The sequence below is a fragment of the Trichosurus vulpecula genome, chromosome 3 (assembly GCF_011100635.1).
Source record: "Trichosurus vulpecula isolate mTriVul1 chromosome 3, mTriVul1.pri, whole genome shotgun sequence".
NCBI classification, from domain to species: Eukaryota; Metazoa; Chordata; class Mammalia; order Diprotodontia; family Phalangeridae; genus Trichosurus; species Trichosurus vulpecula.
In genome coordinates this window covers 56,303,600-56,329,975 of record NC_050575.1, presented here as the reverse complement: position 1 = coordinate 56,329,975, position 26,376 = coordinate 56,303,600, and the positions used below count along the sequence as shown (strand labels likewise).

Sequence of the window (26,376 nt, the reverse complement as noted above, 5' to 3'; positions counted from 1 at the left end):
ATTGCTTTTGCAAATAAATGCCTTTTGTCCTTCTCCTCTCTGGCTCAAATTCCTCTGTTTCTTTCCATGTCCGTAGCACTCGCTTGTCCACTAGTGACCTCATTTGTGTAATTAGCTTGCTTCTGTGTGTGTCCCCACAAACCTCTTACCTCCTAGCTTTTGATAATCATTGGCATGGTAAGTAGAGGGATGCCAGCTTTCAAAGTCCTTTGGATTTTATAGAAGAAGATGAGAGTGTGGGTTGTTTTAGAAATTGAATTCCTTTTTAAGGGGATTCTACTAAGTACAATTTAGAACTGGGAAAGGAGCAGGCAGGCAAAACCAGAAATAGCCTGCTAGAAGAGAAAATCTGGGGAATGAAAAATGTTTACTGAATTTCAACATCAGTGATCCAGAATAAGACAGCAGCCTCAACTCTTGTTCCAGATTTTTCTAGTCATTCTCAGTGGCTCTTGCAGCTGCACTTACTTCATTTTCTTTCTTTTCTTTGGGCAGAACAAATTTAGGCTGAAGTTCCCTTTGGCGCTCCCCTCCCCTCGACTTTCTGCAAAGTCGTCCAGAGTTGTCATAACCTTTTTTCTTAAGGCCTTGCCATCTTCATTGCATTCAGTAGAATACTTACCAAATAGAGATTCTCACCCTCTTTTCACACCTATGAGCTCACCGAAACATTCTTTATCCAACCAACTACGCATCATAGTCAGTTACCTATCTGCTTGTCCAGCTGCGTATGGCATAGATTTATACATGGCAGTCACAGAAGAAGATGAAAAGATGGATTAAAGTGGGCAGCATGCTACAGGAGAAAGAAAACTATTGCTAAGCAGTTATTGGACAAAAGATCCATTGGTTAAGGTAATTTCCTCACTCAAGTGTCCTATACCAATGAAATCACAGTCTGGGCTCCCCCTCCCTCTCCCTACAAAAATGCTTCAGAAGATCTAAGATTTCATCAGTGGGAGGGACTCCCCTTTCTCTATGGCAAATTGCAGCACTCTCATGCTTTCGTATGCTTATATAAACTGCTGCGGCCAAAAGAATTTATCCCTTTAGTATCTCCTCCCCCTTCCTGATGGGGGACCTCTCTCCACACTTAGCTAGGCTGGTGCTTGGGTGACAGGTTTGGATTCCATCAGGGTCACTGGGTTCATTCCCCACAATCTAATTTGATAGGGTTCTGCTGCTTGTGCCTTTCAGGAGCCAGGGTGACTGCCATGATGCCAGGATGATTCATCAATGGATGTCATTAGTGGATTGTAATTATACTATTACCTCATAGTCTGCTTGTGAATGAGATGATATAAAAGTATAATGTATCACATAAATATAGGGATAGGGACTAGACCTGTGGTTTCATTGGTGTAGGAAACTCCCAGGTAAGGAAACTCTCCACTAATGCAGAAAAACACCTTCTTTGCAACTTACAGCAAAATGCAGTGGTGTCATACTCAAATAAAAATGGGGGTGGGTGGGTGAATGGCACTAAACCATACATAAGGATCCCTTGAGGGGGAATATTGATTTAGAAAACCACGTATTAATATTATCTATGTTTTATTGTGTTTTTTCTCATCTTGTAGCTATTTGCCAATTACATTTTAAACTGGTTTCCACTGTAGACTGTTGAGGAATCTTGCATGAGCAATCATGACTTATGGCTTTGTTTGACAACTCTTGTTAAGATTATCAGAGCTCAGAACAGCCTCAGGCACTGGAAATTAAACGACTTATTCAGGGTCATGGCCTATTTATCAGAAGCTGGATTTTAACCAGTTTTTTTGGCTTCAGGGCTAGGTCTCTACTCACCACCCCATTCAACCACTCTACATAAATGGAAGGTGTACATAAAACACTTTGTAAATCATAAGGTATGTTATAAATGTGTTGCTATTGGTGACTGATTCAATTCAGTGATTGCTAGGGAAGTTTCAGAATCTGAGGACTGTCTTTCAGTTTCTGCAAGTGGAGATCTGCAGGTCTGGTAGCCACAGCACCTCTCTTTTCACTCATTCATTTAATCTGCCATTTCTTACTTGAAAACTTCCCAGCAAGCACTTATCATGGTATAGTGCAAAGCTTACCAGATGAAGAGCCAGAAGATTCTGATCTGAGGCTTGGCTCTGTCCCTGACTAGCTGCAGGGTGATATTAGGCAGCTCTCTTAACCTCTGTGTCTGTTTCCTCTGGAATTTGGAACTTGGACTGCTCAGGGAAGTGGATAGAGTGCTCTTGGGTTTAGAGATCCTCTTGGCAGACCCGAGTTCAAATCCTGTCTCTGACCCTGGGCAAGTCACAGTTTTTATATGTCTCAAGCAACTCTAGAAGATTTGTGTCCTTGCCACAGACAGGTCTGTATGGAGTCACATATAGGTTATCATCTGTGTTGGTGGAGGGCATTCTCATATCTGGAGTTCCCCCATGCTGACAAAATCACATATTCATGAAATACTGGAATAATGCTTATATTGCCTACCCGATGGGGTTATTAAGTCTGATAATGAGATAATATATGTGAAAGCAATACCTTTTGTTCTCCCTTCCATCAAAGCCGGTCAAAACTGTGCATTCGAAAGGGATTATTATTATTGCAAATAAGTGTGGTGATTAGCCTAATATTCTATCATTTCTTGGTAAGAATTCAAAGTATAGGTCAATAGGCTGAAAGACTTTTTGGGGGGAATTTGTGTTTCTGCACAGATAGGGGGAAAAGTACAATATCATGTATGAGGCAAACAGATGGCTTTATACTAAACAAACAAACAAAACTCCTCCATCTCAAGAAAAGTGTCCTTCCAGGATTCATTCCAAATATGCCATGCAGCTGCAAGGAGCTGCTGAGATAATTCTTCCAGTTTCATCTTTTCAACAAAATGGGCTCCACACAGTTCTTCTGAACTGCCATGACACACTGTGCAGGGAGATCTGATGCCCCTTCCCCTTAGCCAAAGGAGTTAATGGTCTTTATCTTCAGGCTATAAACAAAATGACCTAGTAGCAGCAAAGCTGCTGGCCGATGATCCAAACAAGCAAAGAAGCAAAAATGCAGCCCTCCAACTTCCAGTTCGCTAAACACTTGGGTCACAACTGGGCCAACTTTGCTAGGCCTTTGCTGTTCTGACTGTCACTGTGGCTCCTCACCAAGATATCCAGGGTGAAGTGGGGCTAGGGCAGGTCTGTGCTTTGAGAGGTGGGGGAAGGGAAAGAGAGGGATGCTGGCCCATCTTGTCGAACACAACTGCTCTCACCCCTGCTGAGTTTGTGCCAGAGGGGCTAGTGAGGCTAGGGGAGGCCCACACATTATGATGTCTGGAAAAAAAATTGTTTTCTAAAAACAGCAGGAAAGAAACAGCAGTTGCTGCCTGGAGCCATGACTACAACTATTTGTCAGACAGAGGGCAAGCAGTCAGTAAAGATGGATGGCACTTAGAAAGGTCGAGTTCAGTCTATGATGATCAGATGCAAATCCACCTAACCCATCCTGGACAGATGTGTTGAACCTTACTTTAAAGTTCTCCATAAGGGGTGGGGGGGAAGAAGGAAGTCCTTGATCTCTGACCTTACCTGGTAAACTATTCTGCACTCAGCCTTTTCAGCGTTTTTCATTGTATAGGAACAGCATAATGGAATGAGTAATATTTTGCCTTGCAATTTCTGGTGTGTGTGGTAGGGGCCCCGCCGGTGGGAATCTGGACCTATGATTTCACTAGTGTGGAGGAACACGTTGGTGTAGGAATTCCCTTGGCGTAGGAATTCCCTTGGCTAATGCAGGTTGGCGATTCACTGGTAACTTACAGTTATCCCTTCCACAAGTCTTTCCCCATCGAGGTTTCCACATAATTCAGGTTGGCATAAGAAATTAAATGGGAATTTTGGGGGAGTTTTGTGGACATGCAAAGGTCAGCAGATAACACAGAGCCAATGACTAAATACTTAACCCAAATCTGACAATAAGATATCATAAACACCCCATAAAAGAAAAAGAAAAAATTCAGACATCTTTGGTACAAAGGGAGGGCCAAACAATTTTATGCGAATTTTTCAGACTGGGGCTGGGGGTGGGGCCGCCGGTCCCTTAACCCCTCAATGTGGAAGGGTCAATTGTACTTGAGAGCTGCCTAGCAGACCGAATGAGTCTGTCAACAAGTATTTATTAAGCACTACATGCCAGCACGGTGCTAAGTGCTGGGAACACAGAGGCAAAATCTTGATCTCAGTTCTCAAGAAGCACGCAGTGTAATGGAAGAGACAACATGCAGATAACTACATACAGACAAGATATATATACAGTGTAAGTGGGAAGTAATCTCAGACAAAAGGGGTAGGGGGAACCAGGAAAGGCTTCTTGTGGAAGGCACCATTTAAGCTGAATCTTGAGAAAGCCAGGGAAGCTGGGAGCTGGTGGTGAGAAGGGAGGGTACTCCGAGCATGGAACGGTCAATGAAAAGGCCTGGTTGAGAGTAGATGGAGTGTTCCAGGAACTGCAAATAGTCCAGTGTAACTAGCTGGATCTTAGAGGAGTAAAGGGGAACAAGTCTGGAAATATAAGAAGGGACCTGGTTGGGAAGAGCTTTAAATGCCAAACAGAAGATTTTATATTTGATCCTAGATGAAACAGGGGAGCCACTGGACTTTACTGAATAGGGGGAAAGCAGCATGGTCAGACCTTACGAAAATCATTTAGGTAGCGGACTGGACAATGGAATGGAGTAGTGAGAAACTTGAGGCAGGGAGACCAATTTAGGAGGCTGTTGTGATAGTCCAGGAGAGAGGTGGTAAAGTCTTGTACTGAACAAGTGGCTGAGTGAATGGAGTAAGGGGACATTTGAGAGAGATGCTAGGAAGGTAAAAACAGGATGGCAACAATTGTGAATCAAATGAGTAAGTCAAAGATGACACTGAGGTTGCAAGCCTCAGTGCCTGAAAGGACCATGGTACCCGACCTCCAGCAGGAAGGAGATGGACCTCTGAATTATTGTTCATTACAGGAGAGAAACCTTGACTTCTGTGAAACTAAGTGGCCACAGGGGCTGCTCAACGCACAGGCTCTCAAGACCCAAATGAGAATCATGAAGCTCCTGGAAGAAAACATTTTTAAGACAATGCTATTGGGACAACGCTGTAAAGTATGCACGGTGGATGAGCCCAGATGCTGGATTTTTCTCCTACAGGGCCTTCCTTCTCTACTATTCTGTGCCCTCTATCTTTTTCCTATACCTCCAACCCAACAACAAAAAACTGTGCTTGCTCGCCTTTCTCTCTTCATACAAGCCAGAGTATAAGTGACTAATAACAGACTCGAACATTACCTCTCTTCCCTTTAACCAGGAACAAAGCTGAGTCTAAAGAGGATAAAGCTTTTTGGCTGGACCTCTTGCATTTATCATAATACTTAAATGATAATTATATGCCTTTCTCTCTTCCTCCTCTCCCTTCTCTCCTTAGAATGCAAGCTTCTTCAGAGACTGATCAAGGTCCTGTCCATATTGGAATCTTCAGCCCTTAGCGTATAGCTGAGGTCCTTAATAAAAAGGTATTGGAGAGAATCAAAGAAACTATTTGAAGACTTAACTTAATGGGAGAGGATATTTAGGGGCTTGTCTAACATTTCTTGGGCAGCTAGGTGGCACAGTGAATATACTACCAGGCCTGGAGTCAGGAATCTTCCTAAGTTAAAATCTGGCCTCAGATACTTACTACCTATGTGACCCTGGGCAAGTCATTTAACCCTGTTTGCCTAAATTTCTTCATTTGTAAAATGAGCTAGGGAAGGAAATGGAAAAAAAAACCCAAAACCAAACCAAAAAACAAAAAATCCCTTCAGTCTATTTTTAAATAGGATCAGATGAAGGGGTTTGTTAACTCCATGCTTAGAGAAGAGTAACCAACAAAACTCAGGGCCTTGCCAGGTTGTACCGAGATGAAATATCTTGGGTATGTCAGGGGTCACTGTAGACTTACCAACAACTCATAGAGGGACGGTAAATCTGAGCGGGGTGATTGGAAAGCTGCTTCCTCTCCCCCTACCCCAGCATCATCCCTCATATAGTGTTTACTAGGATAATGCGTTCCTGGGAGAAGCTGCAACTGTAGGATGCTATCTATATTATATGACTAGTTTGGAAGACATTAGCTGTGCTTTTTCACCAAAACAGTGAATTTTGTCACTTCAGCAAAAATAAATTTTAAAAGATCAGTTGAATTGAATGTTTAGTGTGATGCAAGCCAAATAGCCAGATTCAGATGTTTTTGCTTTTTTTTTTTTTTTCTATTTTTTTCCTCCTAGGTTGTTTTGGGGTGGGTCAGTACAGCCATAGACAGCTCTATTAAGAGAAGGCCTTCGTCTTGAACATTTCATGTGTCTCCTCCCTGAGAGAATTATTGTCCCGGCCCTGCCTCTTCAGGATCTGGAAATATCTCTGTATCTCAACTTGCTAAATGTATGTTTGGGTACAAGCAAGCAAATACTTGAAGATTTACAGGGTGTTTTCAGTCAAGGAATCTCCAAGGGCCAATTTACATGATGAGTCTAATGGGCAGGGGCTGCTTTAATTCTATGTTCTTCATGACACCCATATTCACCCTCAAATACCACTTTACCCCAAACAGTGTTTGGGGCTCAATAACTGCTAAATAATAATAATTAAACCTACTGTTAATATAAAGCCTCCACCATGTTTTCTGGCTCAATAATCTGGGTTATCAGATTTGGCCTCCACATTAATTGAACAATTTAACAAGATTCTTCCCCTGTCTCACATGGACTGTATTACCTCCTTCATCTCCTTCCATTTTCTACTGCCCTCACTACTGTGGCCAAGTGACTATTCGCTTCTCTCTTATCCCATTGCAGACTATATCCCTCCTTCCCTAACAGTCATTGTGAATTACTTCTACTCACCTCCTTCTTTCCTTTCTCCCTTCCTCCCTCCCTTCCTTTCTTTCTTTCTCTTTCTTTCTTTCTCTTTTTCTTTCTCTCTTCCTTCCTCCTTCTCTTTCTTTCTTTCTTTCTTTCTTTCTTTCTTTCTTTCTTTCTTTCTTTCTTCTTCCTTCCTTCCTTCCTTTCTTGCTTTCTTGCTTTCTTTTTTTCCCTCCCTCCCTTCCTTCCTTTCCTTCCTCCCCCCCCTTCCTTTCCTCCCTCCTTAGACTAGTGGAGAAGACATCTAGTCCTGTATCAGCTACTAACTGGCAATCATTTAACATATCTGGGCCACAGTTTCTTAATTTGCTAGCTGGGAAACAAAAAATGCCTATACCGCTTGCCTTCCAGAGCTATGCATATTAAAGCATTTTGAAAATTGGTAAGTGTCATAATAGTGCAAGATGGCATTATCTTTTCGAAATTAAATAAGACCCCCCATCACCCTCCTGATATTTTTTGTAAGACAAACAGAGAATATTGACTCTTTGTGTGTTTGCACGGTGAGTCTCCATTTCCAGGCGGGACAAGGCCTGTATGAAAGAGAAAGCCAGCACGCAACAGAAGCCTACATTTTCCCTTTTATTCTTCTAGGAAGAGGACAGAAATGGTCCTGGGGCAGGGCTTCAGCACTCTCTAGAAAGGCTCAAGAAGAGGTACAACTCTGGGAAATAGAATCACCATGACACCCTTCTAACCTATGGTGGACCATTGATAGCTTCCTTCTATTCAGTCTCTCTGCACCAAGTCTCCTTTCCACTTGAATCTGCCCCCTACATAGCTACCAAAATGACTTTCCTAAAGCACAGATCTGACCACAAAGACAGGTAGGAGGTACACAGTGAAGACGGAATGTTTAAGCATTATTCACCTCTTTTGGCTTTAGGAGTAGCCACATCAGAGATTCACTTGCTGGGTATGATGGCTATGTCAGAGGCAGGGAGTACTGGAGCTATGGGCTTTGAATACTTTGGTTTTCTCCTGTGGTCTGTCTGTTGCCCAGAATGGGATCCACTTCGATGGACAAATAAGGTTGTCATCTCTTGGCACAAAGGGCCTGTCTCTGCCTGGGAGCCTTTGGAGATGGCCACCGGATCAGGTTTGCCAGAGGTAGAATGGAAGCTGTGGTGTTTGGGTGGAGGAGGGCTGTAGTTCTGAAATCTCACTGTTTTGACTTGCTGAAATGAAAAAGACAAAAAAAGATCACTGGTAAGTTGGAGGAGTGTTGGATATAAGCAAAATAGAAACTCTGTAAACAAACTCTGTTCCTTTCTGTCCCTGGGGGTTTGTCAGTGCTGTACATCCTGCTTGGTGTGCTACCCCACCTGAACCCTAAGCATCTATCCAAGATGCAGCTAGGTGATGGAGTGGGTAGAGTGCTGGACTTGGTGTCAGAATGACTAGAGTTCAAATTCTGCCTCAGATACTTACTAGTTGTATGACCCTGAATATGTCACTCAACCTCTTTGAGCCTCAGTTACCTCTTCTGTAAAATGGAAATAATCACAGCCCCTATCTCACAGGGTTGTCATGGGGATCAATGAGTGATTTGCAAGCCTTCACACTCTGGGGAAGTGCTAACTACCAGTGTAAAATACAAAATTATTGGTCCAAACTCCTTTTACGGGAGGTTTCATTCGGAATGAAAAGTCTTGAAAAACAAAGAAGCTCAGAACTGGAAGGGTTCTCAGAGTCACTTATTCCAACCTGTGCCCAAGCATAAATCCTCTCTCTATTCCTGAAATCCAATCTCCATGTGAAGACTATTTGAAGAGATCTCTTGGGAAATACATGGTCAGAAAATGCAGGCCAGTCACTTACTGAGAGTGAGAACATCACAGAGTGGACAGCCCCAGTCCTGCAATGATGCCTACGAAATATTAAAATTCCTAAAGGCAAAGCTCAAGATCCTCCAATACCATGAAAGCCAGGATAGTTTCACTTCTGTCTTGGTATCCCCAGGGCCTTCCACATAGTAGTCGTCATCTTTTTTTTTTGGAGGGAGGGGGAATGCAGGGCAACTGGGGTTAAGTGACTTGCCCAAGGTCACACAGCTAGTGTGTCAAGTGTCTGAGGCTGAATTTGAACTCAGATCCTCCTGACTCCAGGGCCGGTGCTCTACTCACTGCACCCCTTCAACATAGTCTTAATAAATGCTTTTCCGAGGATTTACATGAGGGTACGGATAAGACTCACACACAATAAGTATGGATCTATACCAGTGGAGAATGTACCCAATTCAATAATTCAACTGAAGACAAAAATTTAACAGTGCCTTCCCTCAAGGAGCTTACATTCTACAGATTCACTGATGTCCGGGAGCTCTGTACAAACCTATATGTAGAGAGGATAAGGATTCTGGGAGTGGTTAGTGTGGATGTGGCCCAGAGGATGTCCCTGACTTTACTTTTCAGCTAAACTGGATCACCAGCTATTCTTTGATCTCTGTCTCTTTCCCTATCTCTATGCATTCAAGTGGGCAGTCCCCTCCTCTCATGCCTGATACACTCGTTATCTCTGCCTATGGAATCCTTCTCTTCCTTTTAGAACTCAGTTCATGCATTGTAGTCTCCATGAAGCTGCACTGGATTCATTTCCCTCTCCTCTGAGCTGACCTGATAAGTAATCATGGCTCACCCTCTCTCCTCCATTTCTTTCCTGTATTATTCTCCACATTTGGAGTGTGGACTCCTCAAGGCCAGAGATTCTACTCTTAAATATACTCCATTACCACAGTGCTGAACAGCTGAGTGCGTGTTCACCAAGTACTCACTGACAGAGTTTTGTCAAAGGCAATGACCTCAAAGATGATGGGGCACTAACTTGCAGCTGGAACCTCCCATATATACTGTGTCTACCGTTAGAAGGTGAGCTCCTAGAGAGTATGGGTTATCTCCACTTTTCTCTTATGATCCCGAGAACTTAACATAGTGTTTTGCACATAGTACAGTTATCCCTTCCACATTTTGGGGGTTAGGGGTGTGGCACCAATCCGAGTAAAATTTTTTGGCTCTCCTTTCATATCAGAGAAGAAGTCTGAATTTTTTCTTTTTCTTTTATAGGTGTTTACAGTAACTTACTGTAAAGTTTGGGTTAAGTATTTGATCATAGGCTCTGTGTTATCTGATGGCCTTTGCATGTTGTCTGCGGCTTCTGCAAAACTCCCCCCAAATTCCCATTTAATTTTTATGCCACCCCCCATTATACGGGAACCAAGATGGGGAAAGTTGTGATGTGGGATAACTTCTTTTTTATTTTGTATTTATTATACATTTATTTATTATATATTTATATATTATAAATATACATGTATTTATATAAACATTTATTACATATATACTAAATTTATTATTTACTTAATGTTTGTGTCTCCACATCCCCTCCCCCGACCCTATCCCCCTTCCTGTGTCTGAGGGGAAGTGGCTATAACTAATGGCCATGTCTCAAGATACAGTTGCCTGCCAGGGCCTGGCCTACTCTGAACTGTGGTCCAATGCAGTGATTATAATTCAGGAGGCAGTTACTATAATGCCCCTTTTTTCAGAGGAGGAGGAGGTGACTGAAGGGTCTTCAGGTAGCAGTCTAGGGAGGCTTCAGGGCAGAGGTGGTACTCTAGCAATTAGTATATATATTATCAGGCAGCTGGGAGAGAGGAAGGCATTCTAGTCACTAAGGAATAGCAGGAAAAAAAGTCATGGAGGCAGAAATGAACACAGTGTGTTTACTTAGTTTTGCACATATTTAATTCTTTAACTGTCCTAATTAATATTTTAGTCTCCCTAAGTCCCTAAGATGGGTCACTGGCAACCAAATTGAGTACAATTAATTCTTATTTTCCTGTGTCCTTGGCACAACTTCTCACTTAACCTAGGTGAACAGATGAACAGGCTACTCTCAAGGCTCCTGCTCATCACATACTCAATTATAGCTGAAATTTATCTGGTGCTTTAGATGAAGTGCTTTACATATAATAGCTCACTTGAGCCTCACAGCAGCATTATCATTCCCATTTATAGATGAAAAAACTGAGGCTCAGGGACATTAAAGGATTTACCTATGGTTAGTTACACAACTAGTAAATATCAAAATATCAGAACTGGGGTTTGAGCCCAGGTTCCTGACTTCAAATCCAGCACTTTCCACTACGGCATGCTGCCTCTCACAGAGAATATAACCCACTAAAGCACACACACACACACACACACACACACACACACACGCTTCACTAAATGAAGCTTGGGTCACTTTCCTTGAAAGAGCATTATGGAAGGCATCTTTCTCATATAAAGTTTACTAGTAGATCAGGAAATTATCCTGGCCTCATTAGCCTGAAAAATAGTCAGTGGCACAACCTTCCATATTATTTACTAATTCTACCTCCTTATAACCTCACCTATCTTTTCTTTCACTCTCCCAGGTCATTAGGAAAACACAAATAATTTGTCTTTAACAAATGAACTAATCCTAAGAGGTTCAGTTGACTAGCAGACCTGGCTTCTAGTCCTGACTCTCTCATTAACTATTTATGTGACCTTGACAGACCACTTAAATTCTGTTTCTTGGTAGCCTCATCCGTAAAATGAGGAAAATAGCTGCCTTAGTATGCTTCTCTGGTTTGTTGTAAAGGTCAAGGGAAATTATGTATCAACTGATGAATCAATCACTGAACATTATTAAATGCTTACAATGGATGTGCCAAGCAGCTGGGTAGTACAGTGCATAGATACTGGGCCTAGAGTTGGGAAGACTCATCACCCTGAGTTCAAATCTGGCCTCAGACACTTGTCAGCTGTGTGATCCTGGGCAAGTTGCTTAACCCTATTTGCCTCAGTTTCCTTATCTATAAAATGAGCTGGAGCAGGAAATGGCAAACCACTCTAGTATCTCTGCCAAGAAAACCTTAAATGGAGTCATGGAGAGCCAGACACAACTGAAATGATTGAATAACAGCACAATATGTGCCAGGCACTGGATTTAGTGCTAGATGTTGCTCCATGATGTCATGGTCCTCTTTGAGAACTAAGGACAAACAACAAAGAGAACTCTGAAAAATATAGAAAATCCTCACAACCTGGCTCTTTCTTATTTTTCCAGTCTCATAATTACTTGTTTTCACGTACTCTACAATCCAGTTAAACTGGCCCCTACTTGCTGCTCCTCACACATGATACTCCCATTTCTTTTCACTGGCTGTCCTCCACGTTTGCAATGCCCTTCCTCCAAATCTCCATCTCCTACCTTCTCTCAAGATTTTTTTCAAATCCCACTTTCTGCAGGTCTTTCCTGGTCCCCCTGCTGCTAGTGCCTTCCTCCAGAGGCAGCCTTTTATTTATTTTCTCTGAATACACACACATATGTATAAAATATATAATTATTAACTGTCATATACATGTATATCTATATATTATCTATCTATCTATCTATCTATCTATCTATCTATCTATCTACCTAATCTGTCTGTCTAAATATCTATCTGTCTATCTGCACGTCACCTCCATTAGAATGTGAGCTTCCTGAAGGCAGGAACTAGGTTTTTGCCTTTCATTGCATCGCCTGACCTTATGTGACCTATGTGCCTGGCACATAGTAAGCACATAAATGTTTGCTGCCTGAATGATATGTGCATACTATTACTCATTATTAGCTGAAATAAAGGAAAGTGGCAGAGTATAAATTAAGTAGGAATTAAGAAAGCCTGAGTTTGCGCCCCAATTCTAACACTTAATAGTTGCGTAGTTCTGAGGAAGTCACTTTATCTCTCTGAAACTTGCTGTCCACATGTGTAAAGCAGGAATAATATTTACACCATGTACCACTTTTGTGGTTGTTATTGCTCAGCTGTTTCAGTCATGCCTGACTCTTTATAACCCTGTTTGGGTTTTTCCTGGCAAAGATCCTGGAGTGATTTGCCATTTCTTTCACCAGCTCATTTTACAGATGAAGAACTGAGACAAACAGGTGACCTGCCCAGGGTCACACAGCTAGTAAGTTTCTGAGACCAGTTTTGTAGTAATGAAAATGAAGCTTCCTGACTCCAGGCCTGGCACTCTATCCACTGGGCCACCTAATTGTCCATGTACGACTACAGAGATGTTATGAGGAACATGCCTATAGATATGAGTTATTATTGTTGTTAACTCTTCTCACTGCTAATGAAAAAAGCACTGCCCTGAGGATTAAGAGACTTAGTTACTTAAATTCTCTAGGGTTTCAGTTTCCTAATTAGGCCTCTATGGCCATCCTATGATTACATGAAAAGCAGATATTACTGAAACATCTTTCATTCAAACCCCAGTTCTTTCAGAATTTAGGCAACTAGCTGAGTTCATGCAGATACACAGGGAACCAATTCAGATTTTTAAAAGACAAGCACAGAAGACAGACATAAGGGCAGATAACAGCGAGAAATATAAAAGTATGGCATGGCTCCATGTGAAGAGTGTTGGGAGTGCTGAAGTTGAGATTGGAGAGCTAAGGACCAACCAAAAAGGGTTTAAAAAAGCTATATTGGGGATAAGAGGAGGATCAAAAAAAAGGGATTGGAGCAGTGCTCTATGTGGATAGGACAATGACAACTGAGGAAAGAGAGGTGAATGGTTCTTATTTTACATCTATATTTAACAAATATGGCTTTTTATGGGGAAGAGATACCCACTAAATAAGGAGAGTGTAAGATAGCCGCTAGCTACTAGGGATGAGTTCAAGTCCTCTGGTCCAGAGTTCAAGTCCTCTGGTACAAAAAGACCTGGGGGATATGATTACTAAGTTACATAGTCTTTGAAAGACTAAGAAGAATGAGAATTTACACGAAACTTTCATAGGACTGGAGAATGGGTAAAAGGTGTCCCAATTTTTTAAGAAGGGGAAGGAAATGATATTTGCAAATTATAGGCTAGTGAACTTGACTTTTGATTCTAGAATGGAGGGATGATAACTGAACATCTGGAAAAGGAAACAATCATCACAAAAAGGCAGCATGCTTCATCATGAAGCATGTTTTTTATTTCCTTTTTTGACAATATTATTAGATTGGTGGGAGGAGAGGAATTTGGCAGATCTTATTGAAATACAATGTACTCAGATTTGAGCAAAACATTTGATAAAATCTCTTTATATATTCTTTTAGAAAAGATGGAGCAATATAGGATAGATGCTAGAATAATTAAGAGTTGGATTCAGAACCAGTATAATGGCCAGATTCAAAGAGTAGTCATTAGTGGTTTAATGCCAGCTTAAAAAGCAGCCTCCAGTGGAGTGACCCAGGGATCTGTGCTTAGCCCTGTGCCTTTTGACATTTTAATAAATGATTTGGATAGATGGCATGCTTAACAAATTTGCAGAATGCACAAAGCTGGAGAGTGATACCTAACACAAAGGATGACAGAATCAGGATCCTGAAAGATTGACAAACTAGAACACTGGGCCAAATCAAGTAAGTTGAACATTACTGGAGATGAATGTAAAGTCACATTTGGGTTCAAAAGTCAATATCACATGTATAAAATGGGACAAGCATGATAGATAGCATTTTTTGAAGTGGATCTATAGTGAAATATACATTTAATAGGGACCAAAAGTATATGGCAGACAATAAAGCAATTTTTAGCCTGCATTTAAAAAAGCCTTGCTTCCAAGAATAAAGTGATATTTCTCTTGTCGATTCTTTTAACTTATGAGGATCATGGCTTTTAGGGCAGTTAGGTGGCACAGTGGATAGAATACCAGACTTGTAGTTAAGAAGACCCAAGTTCAGTGGCAAAGAATTGGAAATGAAGGGGGTGCCCATCAACTGAGCAATGGCTAAACAAATCGTGGTATATGAGTGTAATGGAATACTATTGTGCTATTAGAAATGAAGAGGAGACGGACTGCATTACAACCTGGAAAGACTTACATGAACTGATGCTGAGTGAGGGGAGCAGGACCAGGAGATCATTACACAAGATTATAGACACACAGTATCTGTGATGACTAACTTTGATAAACTTGGCTCTTCTCAGCAATGCAAGGTTCCAAGACAGCTCCAAAAGATTCACGATGGAAAATGCTACTCATGTCCAGAGAAAGAATCATGGAGTCTGAATGCAGATTGAGGCAAACTATTTGCCCTCTTTTTATTTCCTTCCTTTTTTGGTTTCATTTCTTCTTTCTCATGATTCATTCCATTGGTTATAATTCTTCTTTACAACTGCACTATTATGTAAATAAGTTCAATGTGAAGGTATATGTAGAACCTACGTTGGATTACATGCCATCTTGGGGGGAAGCGGGGAAGAGAGGGAGGGACCGGAAATTTGGAACCCCAAAACTTGTGGAACTGAGTGTTGTAAACTAAAAATAAAAAATAAGTTTATTTTAAAAATTAAAAAAAAAGACCTGAGTTCAAATACGTCTTCAGACACGTATAACCCTGGGCATGTCACATAACACTGTTTGCCTCAGTTTCTGCATCTATAAAATAAGCTGGGGAAGGAAATGGCAAACCATTCCAGTATCTTTGCCAAGAAAACCCCAAATAGGGTCACAAAGAGTCAAACATGACTTAAAAAGAATAAACAAATTTTTGGGGAAGAGGGGCAGCTAAGTAACACAGTGGATAGAGTGCCAGGCCTAGATTAAGGAAGAGTCCTCTTCCTGATTTCAGATCTGGCCTCAGACACTTATTAGCTATGTGACCCTGCACAAGTCACTTAACCCTGTTTGCCTCAGTTTCCTCATCTATAAAAATGAGATGGACAAGAAAATGGTAAACCATTCCAATATCTTTGCCAAGAAAACCCCAAATGGGATCACAAAGAGCTGGAGACAATTAAAATGACTGAACAACAACAACTTAGCTGTACTCTGACTTGGTCAGACTAATTAGGTGTATTATATTCAGCTGTAGATGTCACATTTTAGGAAGAATACAGAAGAGGACAACGATATGGAGGGCTTTGAGTTCATGCCTATCACCAGGCCTTCATTGCTTCTTGGCTAGACTATTGCAATAGGACCCTAAATGATTTCCCCCATCTCCTTATAGTCCTCTACAATACATACTCCACACAGCTGCCAAATTAATATTCCTAAAATGCAGGTCTCCTCATTTTGCTCTACCAATTAAGAAGTTTTATTGGCTTTTTGCTGCCCATAGGATAAAACTCAAACTCCTCGTTTTGACATTTAAAGCTCTTCTTCACAATATGACTCTAAGCCCCTCTTTGCAAGTTTATTAGATGGTGCTCCTCTTCATTCACTGTCTGCTCCATCCAAACTGACCTTGCTCTTCTCATGCATTACTTTCTTTTTGCCACCTCTGCACCTTTACACAGGCTGTCCCTAATGTCTGGAATGTTTTCCTTCATCTCCATGTCATGGAACCTTCAAGGCTCAGGTCAAGCATCCTTTCTTTCAAGAGGCCTTTTCTGATTCTCCCAGCAGTCAGTGTTTCCCTTCCCTTGACCCATTACAGTATATTTATTTATTTTATTTGGAGACAATCAGGGTTAAATGACTTGCTCAGGGTCATATAACTGGTAAGTATCCAAGGTCAAATCCAGGTCTTCCTAACTCCAGGGCCGATGTTCTATCCACTGAGCCACCCAGCTGCCCTGTATTTATTTCTTCTATATCTTGCATATACTTATCTATGAATATATTGCACCTTCAGGGCAGAAACTATCTTAGTTTTGTAATTATATCCCAAGTATCTAGTGCCTGGCATTCAGTAGGTGCTAAATAAATATGTATTGGTTGATAGTTATACCTAAAGAAAAGAAGACAGAGAGGGAACATGATAGCTGTCTTTAAGTAACTGAAGAGTCATTAGGAGGAGGAGGGATTACACTTGTTTCCCTAGAAACTGAATGGCACAACTAGGAGCAATTAGTCCATTCTCCTTGAAAAGGAACAAATGTAGGCTGGATGTAAGGAAGAACTTTCTAATGGTCAGAGCTATCCAAAAGCAAAATTGGTTTCCTTTGGAGGTCATAGGTTCCCTCTCACTGGATATCTTCAGGCAAAGGGTGGACGGACCACTTGTAGGTTATGATGATGAGGGGATCTCAGCTTGGGCACAGGTTGGACAAGATGGCCTGTGAGGTCATTTCCAACTCTATAACTCTGCATTGACTAATTCAGGAAGCAGCAATGTACCATCTTCTATCAAGCCCAAACTCACGAGATAGTCATCTCTGGCTGATATTCAAATTTTAACCTTCTCAGAATATTTTCTAAGTGAAAAATTTTGGTCCCAAAGGACAGATGAGAGCCCTCCCCATGAGGGCCCCATACCTACCTTTTCAGTGCCGGCTTTGGAGTTCTCTGGTTTCACTAGGATGGATGGTGGAGCCGATGCAGGTGGCTTTATGGGAGGTTCACTCTTGACTGGGGCTTCTTTGGTTTCCACAATGATGGAGCTGGCGGCTGAATGGTTCTTGCTATCAGTGCCTCTGCTTCCAAAAATGATGGCAGACTCACTGGTTGGAGAAGGCCTTGTACCAACCTCAATCACAGTGGCAGTTGGAGGTGGTGGAGCGATGGATTTGGACTGATAAGATGTGAATGGATGGGTTCGAACTGAAACAGTTGGGGTCCGTCGGAGGGAGCCAACAATGGCGCTTGGGGCCCCAGACAGGGATGGTCTCTGAAGCGATCCATCTGGAAAGTAAGATGGTTTATATATCAATTACAGAGGGGTCCGGCTGCTTTTGTCAGGCTCAAGTCCACATCTGGAATCTTATCACAAATGACAATATTCTGCAATATCCTGGAACATTGCTGTGCTTTTCCAATATGAATTGTATGCTTTCTCTCAGGATCACTCAAAGGTCTATGCTCATTTTCCTGTTTTCTACCCAGCACAGACAGTATATTTTTAGATCCTGACATTGTTTTGGGGGCAGTGTTTCTTTGTTTCTCTAACTAGGGAGTTAGGCCATGATGAAACCTATATTTTATTGCTGTTGTTCTGTCATTTCAGTTGTGTCCAATTCTTCATGACCCCATTTTGGTGTTTTCTTCATTAACTTTCTGGAGTGGTTTGCCATTTCCTTCTCTAGCTCATTTTACACATGAGGAAACTAAGGCAAACAGGGTAAATGACTTGTCCAGGGTTCACATAGCTAGTATCTGAGGCCAGATTTGAACTCAGGAAGATGAGTCTTCCTAACTACAGGGCCAGTATTCTATCTACTGCACTACCTAACTGCCCTCAAATTAGGGAGTTAGGCTATAATGAGACATTTATAAGATGACAGATTCAATCAGATGGGATCTTTTTTAAAGCTAGCTAGTATAATCCCTGGGCAATTCACTTAACCCTGTTTACCTCAGTTTCCTCATCTGTAAAATGAGCCAGAGAAAGAAATGGCAAATCACTCTAGCATCTTTGCCATAAAAACTCCAAATAGGGTCACAGAGAATCAGACAAAACTGAAATGACTCAACGACAAAAGTACAATCCCTTTTTATCTAACAAATGAAAGGCCCAGTGACGTTAACTGATGTCATATTAGCAGAAAGGCAAATCTGAACCCAGGTCCTCTGACTCCAAATTCAGTGCTCTTCCTACTGCATCAGTGGCAGAGCTCTGTCTGAGCAGTTATTTGCTGATGGCAATAGCAACAAGCAGGCTAGCCCAGCGGGGTCTGAGATCATAAGATCACAGTATTTGGAACTAGGAGAGACCTTAGAAGTCATCTAGACCACCACTTGCCCACCCCCCACCCCGCCATTTTACAGATGAGGAAATGAGAGGCCAAGAGATTAAACAGGCAGACCTTGTCCAAAACCTGGATTCTCTTTCTCTTCCCTTCTGGTTTTTGAGATACATCATTGTGATAATACAGATGAGAGACTCCTTTCACTAGATACATGGTGACAAGGTCAGAAAGGGTTATTTTTGGTGGACAGGCTGAAGTAAATAGGGGTTTGAGAGATAGTACGATCATAGTAGGGCAGCTAGGTGCTGCAGTGGATAGACCACTGGGCCTGTCCTCAAGAAGATCTGAGTTCAAATCCAGTCTCCACACTTGGTAGCTGAGTGACCCTGGGCAAGTCACTTAACCTCTATTTGCTTCAGTTCTTCATCTGCAAAATGGGGACACACCACAGATGAAAATGGTGAACCACTTCAGTATCTTTGCCAAGAAAACTCTATGGACGAGTCCATGGGGTCACAAAGAATCAGACACGGCTGAACAACAACAAAGGATCTTATCAAGGCATTTCAGAAATTGAAAACATTGAATTTTGCGCTACAGTAAGGATTAGTGTGACTTTTTCAATTCACACAGGCCAAAAGACATTCTTTCTAATGGAGGAAAGGCACTTCTGATTTTTGTGATAGCAACTTTAAAACATACAGGATCCTCGAGGTTGTCAGGCTGAGGCCTGAGGCTTTTTGTCTTGCAAGGTAAAGAGGAAATCAGGCATTTATTTCTGGGGACTCCTAGAAGATTCTTGCCTTTTTACCTTAGCACTCTGTCTCTTATTGGGTGCCACAGCATTTAAGGCTTTGGAACCAAGATGCCTTGACCTGGAAGGGATTTACCTTTTGCTATTATTATTTACCAAGGAGAAATTTTAAAATCAAAGTTACTGGCATTCTACAGATGTGGCTCAGGCCTAGCTCCCAACTGTTTCTTCCTATTGAAGCTCTACAAGGGCAGGAACCGTCTTTTGTCTCTTTTTGTATTCCCTGCACTTAGCACAGTGCTTGGCACATTAGTAGGCACTTAATAAATGTTTACTCATTGATTGATTGAACAGGGAAAGGCAGGCCAGTGGCTAAACACCATTGGTACTCTTAGCTTTTATGAATGAATTAGTCATCATTCATACACATATTCCACTTTCCCCTCACCTTGAGTATGATGCCGTGTTTTGGGAATTGAATTTAGTTTTCTGGCCATTTTCTTGCTCAGGGGATTGATAGTTGAATTTTTTAAGAGTCAGAAAAGCCAAAACCTTGGAGGCTCAGCCCATTCTCATCCAAAGTGCTTTTTTAAGGTGTTATTTTACAGTGAAAAGTTAAAATTTTTACTTGATCCAATTAATATAGCCCCTAAAATTCCATGGTTAGATATTAAAATTTTTTTAAAGATAAAAAACAAAACACAAAAGAAACAGAGCATCAAGGAAATTAGAGTACTAGAAATAAGACAAGAATTTTTAAATATGTTGATTGCCCAAGGGGGTGAAAAATTCTCTGCATCCATATGTTATTAATATCTCAACACTACACATGTTTACACATTGGATGGGATGATGATATGAAGCTGAAATGTTTGAGGGTGAAATGTTCTTTTGGGGTTGCTAGGACATGATTCCCCTGATTCACAGGAAAGTAAAATCCCTGCTTGCTCTGGTTAGTTAGTTCTACTGTATTTTCATGTTTAACTCATCAACAGGGATTCCAGGGGCCAGTTAAAAGATGGAATGGTTACATTTATAGATTACATTAGTTCTTCTTAAATATTCTCCCTAATGCTATAGAAGGCCAAAGGATCCAGCATTAGGAAAGAGCCTGGATGTCATGGAGGCTAATGATCTCAAACCCAAAGTTTGTATTTAGCTTCAGTTTATTGAATTACCCTGTTTGCACTGCTATCATCTCAACCTTCTTTTATCTAGACAAAGCCACAAAAGGTGGGATTATGGGATCTGGAAGGCCAACATGCAGTCCAACTTATGGAAGGTTTCAGATCCTTGAGCTGTCAAACTAATGGGATGACTACCACTGAGGGTGATCCAGGAGAGTCCTAAGGATATCCAAAAGCCAGCTCTAAGAGGTTCTCAAGAGCTAATTGTTAAGTTTTAAGTGTGAGCATTTATATTTCAGAAACTGACAAATGCTACAAATTAGGGCTTGATTTGTTCTGTTGATTGTCTAAACTTAAGAAAGTAAAGGAGAAAACATAATAATGCATATTAAACCCAAAGTGTGTTTAGCATATGTGTTTTTATACCCATATGTTAGTGTGTCCAGCATATGTGTGTGTCTCTGTGTGTGTGTGTGTGTGTGTTGGGTTGTGAGCTGGGTTGCTGTGGCATTTTTTTCTTTTTCTTTTTGAGGCAATCTAGCCTGGGTCAAACATCACACAAATCTAGGACTAGTGATGTGCTTGTAAATAGTTAATAATTGGAGAATTTGTTGTTAAACATTTACTGGCATGCCACTGGTTTTACTTAGTAGTTATAATGTTTGACCCAGGCTAGATTGCCTCAAAACAAACAAACAAAAAACAAACCCCACCAACAACCCAACTGAGTTTTTGTGAGGCAAAATATATTCAGTGGTTCAGTTAAATGCCACAGCTCTTATTTTGAAAAATGGCTTTAAGTCGTAACTTAAAAATAATTTCACCCATCTCTTTGTTCAGGACAAATATTCCTCTACATCAGGGGTTCTCAAGGTATGGCCCTTGGATCTCTTGGAATCTCCAAGACTTTTTTGGGAGGTTTTTGAGGTAAAAATTTTCACAACAATACTAAGATGTTATTTGCCTATGAAAATACTCCTCCTTTTCCACCTTCATATCTGTGTGAGGCCAGATTTTCTTCACATACTTCAACCAAAAACTCCATGCAGCAAAAGACTGAATACAGAAGCAGATATGAAAATTCAGTTGCCTTCTATTAAGCCAGACTTTTTAAAAAGACATTGCAAAAATGTCAAACAATGCCACTCTTCTCACTATTTTTTGGATATAGTTTTTTTAATTGAGCAATGTTATTTAACATGTAATGGGATTATTATAGTTTTAAAATAAATTAATATTTTAAACATTTATCAGTTTTAATTCTTAATTCAGTAAATATCAGTAGCTATAACTTACATAAATAAAAGCTCTCTGTAGAGTCCTCAATGATTTTCGAGAGTGTAAAAGTATCTCCTAAGACCAAAAATGTTTGGGAACTTCTATTCTACCTCATCACTTACTTTTTCTCATGCTGCTCCGTACTTTCCGAAGAGAACTCTGTCCAAAGGCTCCTGGTCCACCGGGGTTTCTTACTGGGTTGACTACAGCTGTTGGCACAAAGACTGATTTAAAGGGATGGCCTTGTCTGGGATCATTGTCTGAGATACTCCCTTGGGATGAAACTGAAGAGGTGGATAATGTCCACGTGGCATAGAGAGGAGTCCTGGAATCTGGAAAACCAGATGTCTTCCTGGTGGATATGTTTTTAAAGAAAAAAAAAAGAGAATTTTACAATAACAATCATTAACATTTACATAAGTAACATCTTAAGTTTTACAAAGTATTTCATATCTCTTTTGTTCCTTCTCAACAACCCCATGAAGTTGTTAATAATTTGACAAGCATTTAAGTACCTACTGGTCAGGTACTATGCCGCTATGCAATAGAGATATGAAGAAAGGCAAAAATCAGTCACTGTTCTTAAGAAGCTCACAAGAAAATGGAGGCGGTGCTATTACTATCCCCATTTTACAGATATGAAAACTGAGGTTGAGGGAAGTTAAGCAGTTTGCCCAGGGTCACACAGCTAGTAAGTGTCTAAGGCAGTTTTTGAACTTAGGTCTTCCTAAATTCCAAGCCCAACATTTTATTGATTGTGTCACCCATGTTTAATTAGCCTAGAGGTCTTGCACTCTAAATGTGGCAGCCTTTCAGTACTTTGGGCTACTCACCATCCTCCAAACCACAGATGCTCTTTTAAGCTATTCAAAACTAGGTCATAAACGGAGCTAGATTAAGGCACGATATCTGAAACCCCAGGACAGCTACTGGAGTGACTTCCCTGTGAGTGCGGTTTCTCATATCGAGGTCCACTTGTAGAAGATGAAGACCTATTATTTCATTAGCCTTCTGCCCTATTTCAATCACTCTCTTACTAAAGTTATTCTTGGCACTTGAGTGAACAGCTTATACAATAACTTCCTGCTCAGTGTGTATAGATATGTATATATGGTTCATTTATCTTATGCTTTAAGACTTGCAAAGCGCTTTACATCTGTTATTTTCAGTAGGTGCCATTGCTAACCCTATTTTATAGATGAGGAAATTGAGGATGAGAGAAGCGTCTTGTCCAAGGTCACATAGCTGATAGATGCATGAAGCAGGATTTGAATTTGTCTTCCTCTTTCCAATACTCTTTTCCATTGCACTGCACAGCTGCCTCAATTGTAGTACTCTTTTTAAAAAATTGTAATATTTAAAAAAAATTATGAGCATGACAAACCTCAATTGTAATATCTTTGAAGGTAGAAACCCTTTATTCCTGATAGGATCAGAAATATATTGATGATATACACCAATTTTGTTTTCGCCAGACATCTGTGATTTCACTGGCATAAGGAATTCCAATAGAGGAAAATCCCTCTTCCGATGCAGGTCAGCATCTGATCTACAATGTATAGTCTTTGAGAGCTGCCCAGGACAGTGGTCTCCAAACTTTTTTGATCATGAACCCCTATCAGTAAAAAAATCTGAGCATGATCCATATGTGTACGTTTACTTATTTACAAATTATACACATAGACTACTGTAAGAATAAAATTATGTGCATTATAAAATGCGCATAAAATGGAAATGAAAAAGGATAAGATTAAAATGAAATAATAGGGAGCTATTGGGGGTTTTGTTGAGCAAGGGACTGAACATGATCACACCTGTGCCTTAGGAAAATCTCTTTGGCAGCTGTGTGGAGGAGCTGGCAAGGGGAAGAAATTGAGACAGACATTTTAGGAGGCTATTGCAATTATCTAGGCAAGAGGTGATAAAGACCAGACTGAACTAGGATAGTCTACAGGTGAGTAGAGAGAAGGGAATAGATGTAGGAAATGTGGAGGTAAAACCTAAAAGAATTAAGGCCACATAAGACTCTCTAGGTCCTCATGTGGCCTCGAGGCCACAGGTTCCTCACCCCTAAAATAGACCCTTCTAAAGATCGGAAATATTCAGCATAGTCTGATTATTCAGTTCATTTCAACTGAATATTTTAGTATAACATAGCACTCTGGAAATTCCCATCTCTATCACACTGGAACTTTAGATCTCCTCTGGAAAAAAAAACTAAAAGATTTAGCAAGTGGTTGACTATATGGGTTAAGGGAAAATGAGGAAGGAAGGATGACACCAAGGTTGCCAACCTGGGTAACTGGAAGGGAAGATGATGGTGCTCTTGAAAAAAGTAGGGAAACTGGGAAGAAGGGTAGGGTTGGATGATGATAATAATGTAATAGTATTTTCAATATAGAGGCAGCTCAATGTCTCAGAGGATACAGCACTGAGCCTGGAGTCAGGAAGACCTGAATTCAAATGTGGCCTCAAACACTTACTAGCTGTGTGACCCTGGGCAAATCACTTTACTTCTATTTACCTTAATCCACTGGAGAAGGAAATGGCAAACCACTCCAGTATCTTTGCCAAGAAAAGCCCATGGTGTGCTATGGTCTATGAGGTCATGAAGAGTTGGACACAACTGAACAACAACAAATTTTCAGAGCAGAACACAAGTAATCCATGCCTTTTCATTCTGTCACATACTCTGTTCCACCCAAAATGAAAAGAGTGGGGAGGGGAGGGCTCTAACAGACCTTCCTCCTCTGAGGGGTGCCTACTACAGTCATGAGGTGACATGGGGGATGGTGAATGAGTACATGGGAAAGAGGAGAGGTGGAATTTTCTCAATGACATGTACATCTGGTGCTGTGTGGTACATGTTATATGGCATCTTGCTTAGAAGGAAAGAGAGATTGGTGGGAGTTTGTAATAATAGAAGGAAAGGGGCTGAGTGGGGTCGTGTTGGGGTATAAAGATAGATACTTCATTTTGGAGATAAGCCCCTAAACTGGCTATAACAAGGAGGCTGACATGTGATCCATTCAATTAATTTCTCCCTTCCTGATTGATCACACACCCACCTTGGGTTGGGTGTGTGATCAGTCATGGACTTCAATTTGGAGAGCACTGGCTTAGGGCACTGAAGAGTCTCACCCACGGTTATATAGCCAGTACATGTCAAAGATGGGACTCGAATTCACATTGTCCTGATTCTAAGCAGCAATCTAGACCCATCCTGCCACAGTGTTTTTCATACACTCATCAGGCGTCTAATAAATGTATGTTGATTGAATAAGTGAAGTTCCACACTTGTGTGTGGAAATCCCATTCCTGATACTATCTGTGCAACCCAGGGTAAATTACTCAAAATTTCTGATCCCTATTTTATTACATCTTGAAAACTGAGGTTATAATAGTACCTATGCATTTACAGGATTGCTGAGAGGATTAACAATACTGGGGTACAGTGACTCAAATACCACACATGTTCAATAAATGATTGTGTTAATAGATGCTGGCAGTGTTGAGTAGCAATATTTCAACAAACCACTGTACGATATAAGACTACATACTATGGTTGACTTTGTTTTCTACTCAGATCCAACCAAAGCACCCACTGGGTCTCAAACACTCTTCCTTTAGGCTCCAAGTTTTCAGCCAGCGGAGAATGGTCAGAAAACCACCAAAGGCTGTCAGGCTGCTTCAACATCATTGTGTCTGCCGAGCCCTGAACAAGAGCTGTTGTCATTATGGGCCAGGTCCTAGTTCCTCTGTTTGCTGGGGAAGGCTTTTCACTCTTTAACCTAACTTTGACCCAATAGGAAGCTTTCCCCCAAGGAGCCCCATCATTCAGTTTGTCACTGCTGATTAAATTACCTCTTCTAATTCACTAGGAATAAAGTCTACCAAGGCTGGCAATGATAAACTCTTTCAAAGGACTTCCCAGTCTTCTTTTCTGGGATTCTTTCTTTTTCTTTTACTTAAGAGGGTGATTTATAGTTTAATAAAGGGTCAGTGTTTTTACCAAGATAACAGAGGTGTCATTTCATTACGGGCAGGGCTTCCTACATGGATGGGCAGCTAAGTACAGAAACCAATGTCTGAGGCCAAGGGGGGACTTTCTTTCTCTGTGATCTTCAGACTGGTTATTGTTTGCCTGATGGGTTCAGGGCGATCTGATGATTGGAGGTCAGGCTGCATCATGGAGATTTATAGATGTGGGGGAGACCAAGAGAAACCAGCAGAGCTTGAGCAGTATCGCCACTGCCAAGCCAAGCCAAGCTGGGTACTTTACTAGGCCATCAGGATTAAGGAGCCAAATGTTGTTGGACATAATAATAAATAATAGCTAACGCTTACAAAGTACTTACTAGGCATGCTAGGCACCGCACTAAGCACCTGTACAATTACTATTTTTGAATTTTGTTTTCACAAAACCCTGGAAGGCAGGTGCTATCATTATCATTCCCATTTTATAGGTGAGGAAACTGAGACAAAACCAGAAGTTAAGTGACTTGCCCAGGGTTCACACAGCTTGGAAATGTCTGAGGCTGGATTCGTACTCAGTCCTTCCTGACTCCAGGTCCAGTGCTCTATCCACTGGACCACCTAGTTCCCATGACTCTGAAAAATGAATTGGCAAACTGGAGAGGGAAACAGCAAAGGTTGA

The 26,376-nt window shown here is 41.1% G+C and overlaps 1 protein-coding gene across 1 annotated transcript in view; it reads right to left on the bottom strand.

Moving 5' to 3' along the window:
* Positions 1-7,820: 7,820 nt before the first annotated feature.
* SH3RF2 (SH3 domain containing ring finger 2) overlaps positions 7,821-26,376 on the bottom strand; it is a 159,624-nt gene continuing 141,068 nt past the window's right edge. The window contains exons 8-10 of the mRNA XM_036751918.1: positions 21,842-22,071; positions 17,195-17,556; positions 7,821-8,093 (exon numbers count right to left, since the gene is read on the bottom strand). Coding sequence (XP_036607813.1) covers positions 7,821-8,093; positions 17,195-17,556; positions 21,842-22,071 — 865 coding nt within the window. The remainder of the gene's footprint in view (positions 8,094-17,194; positions 17,557-21,841; positions 22,072-26,376) is intronic.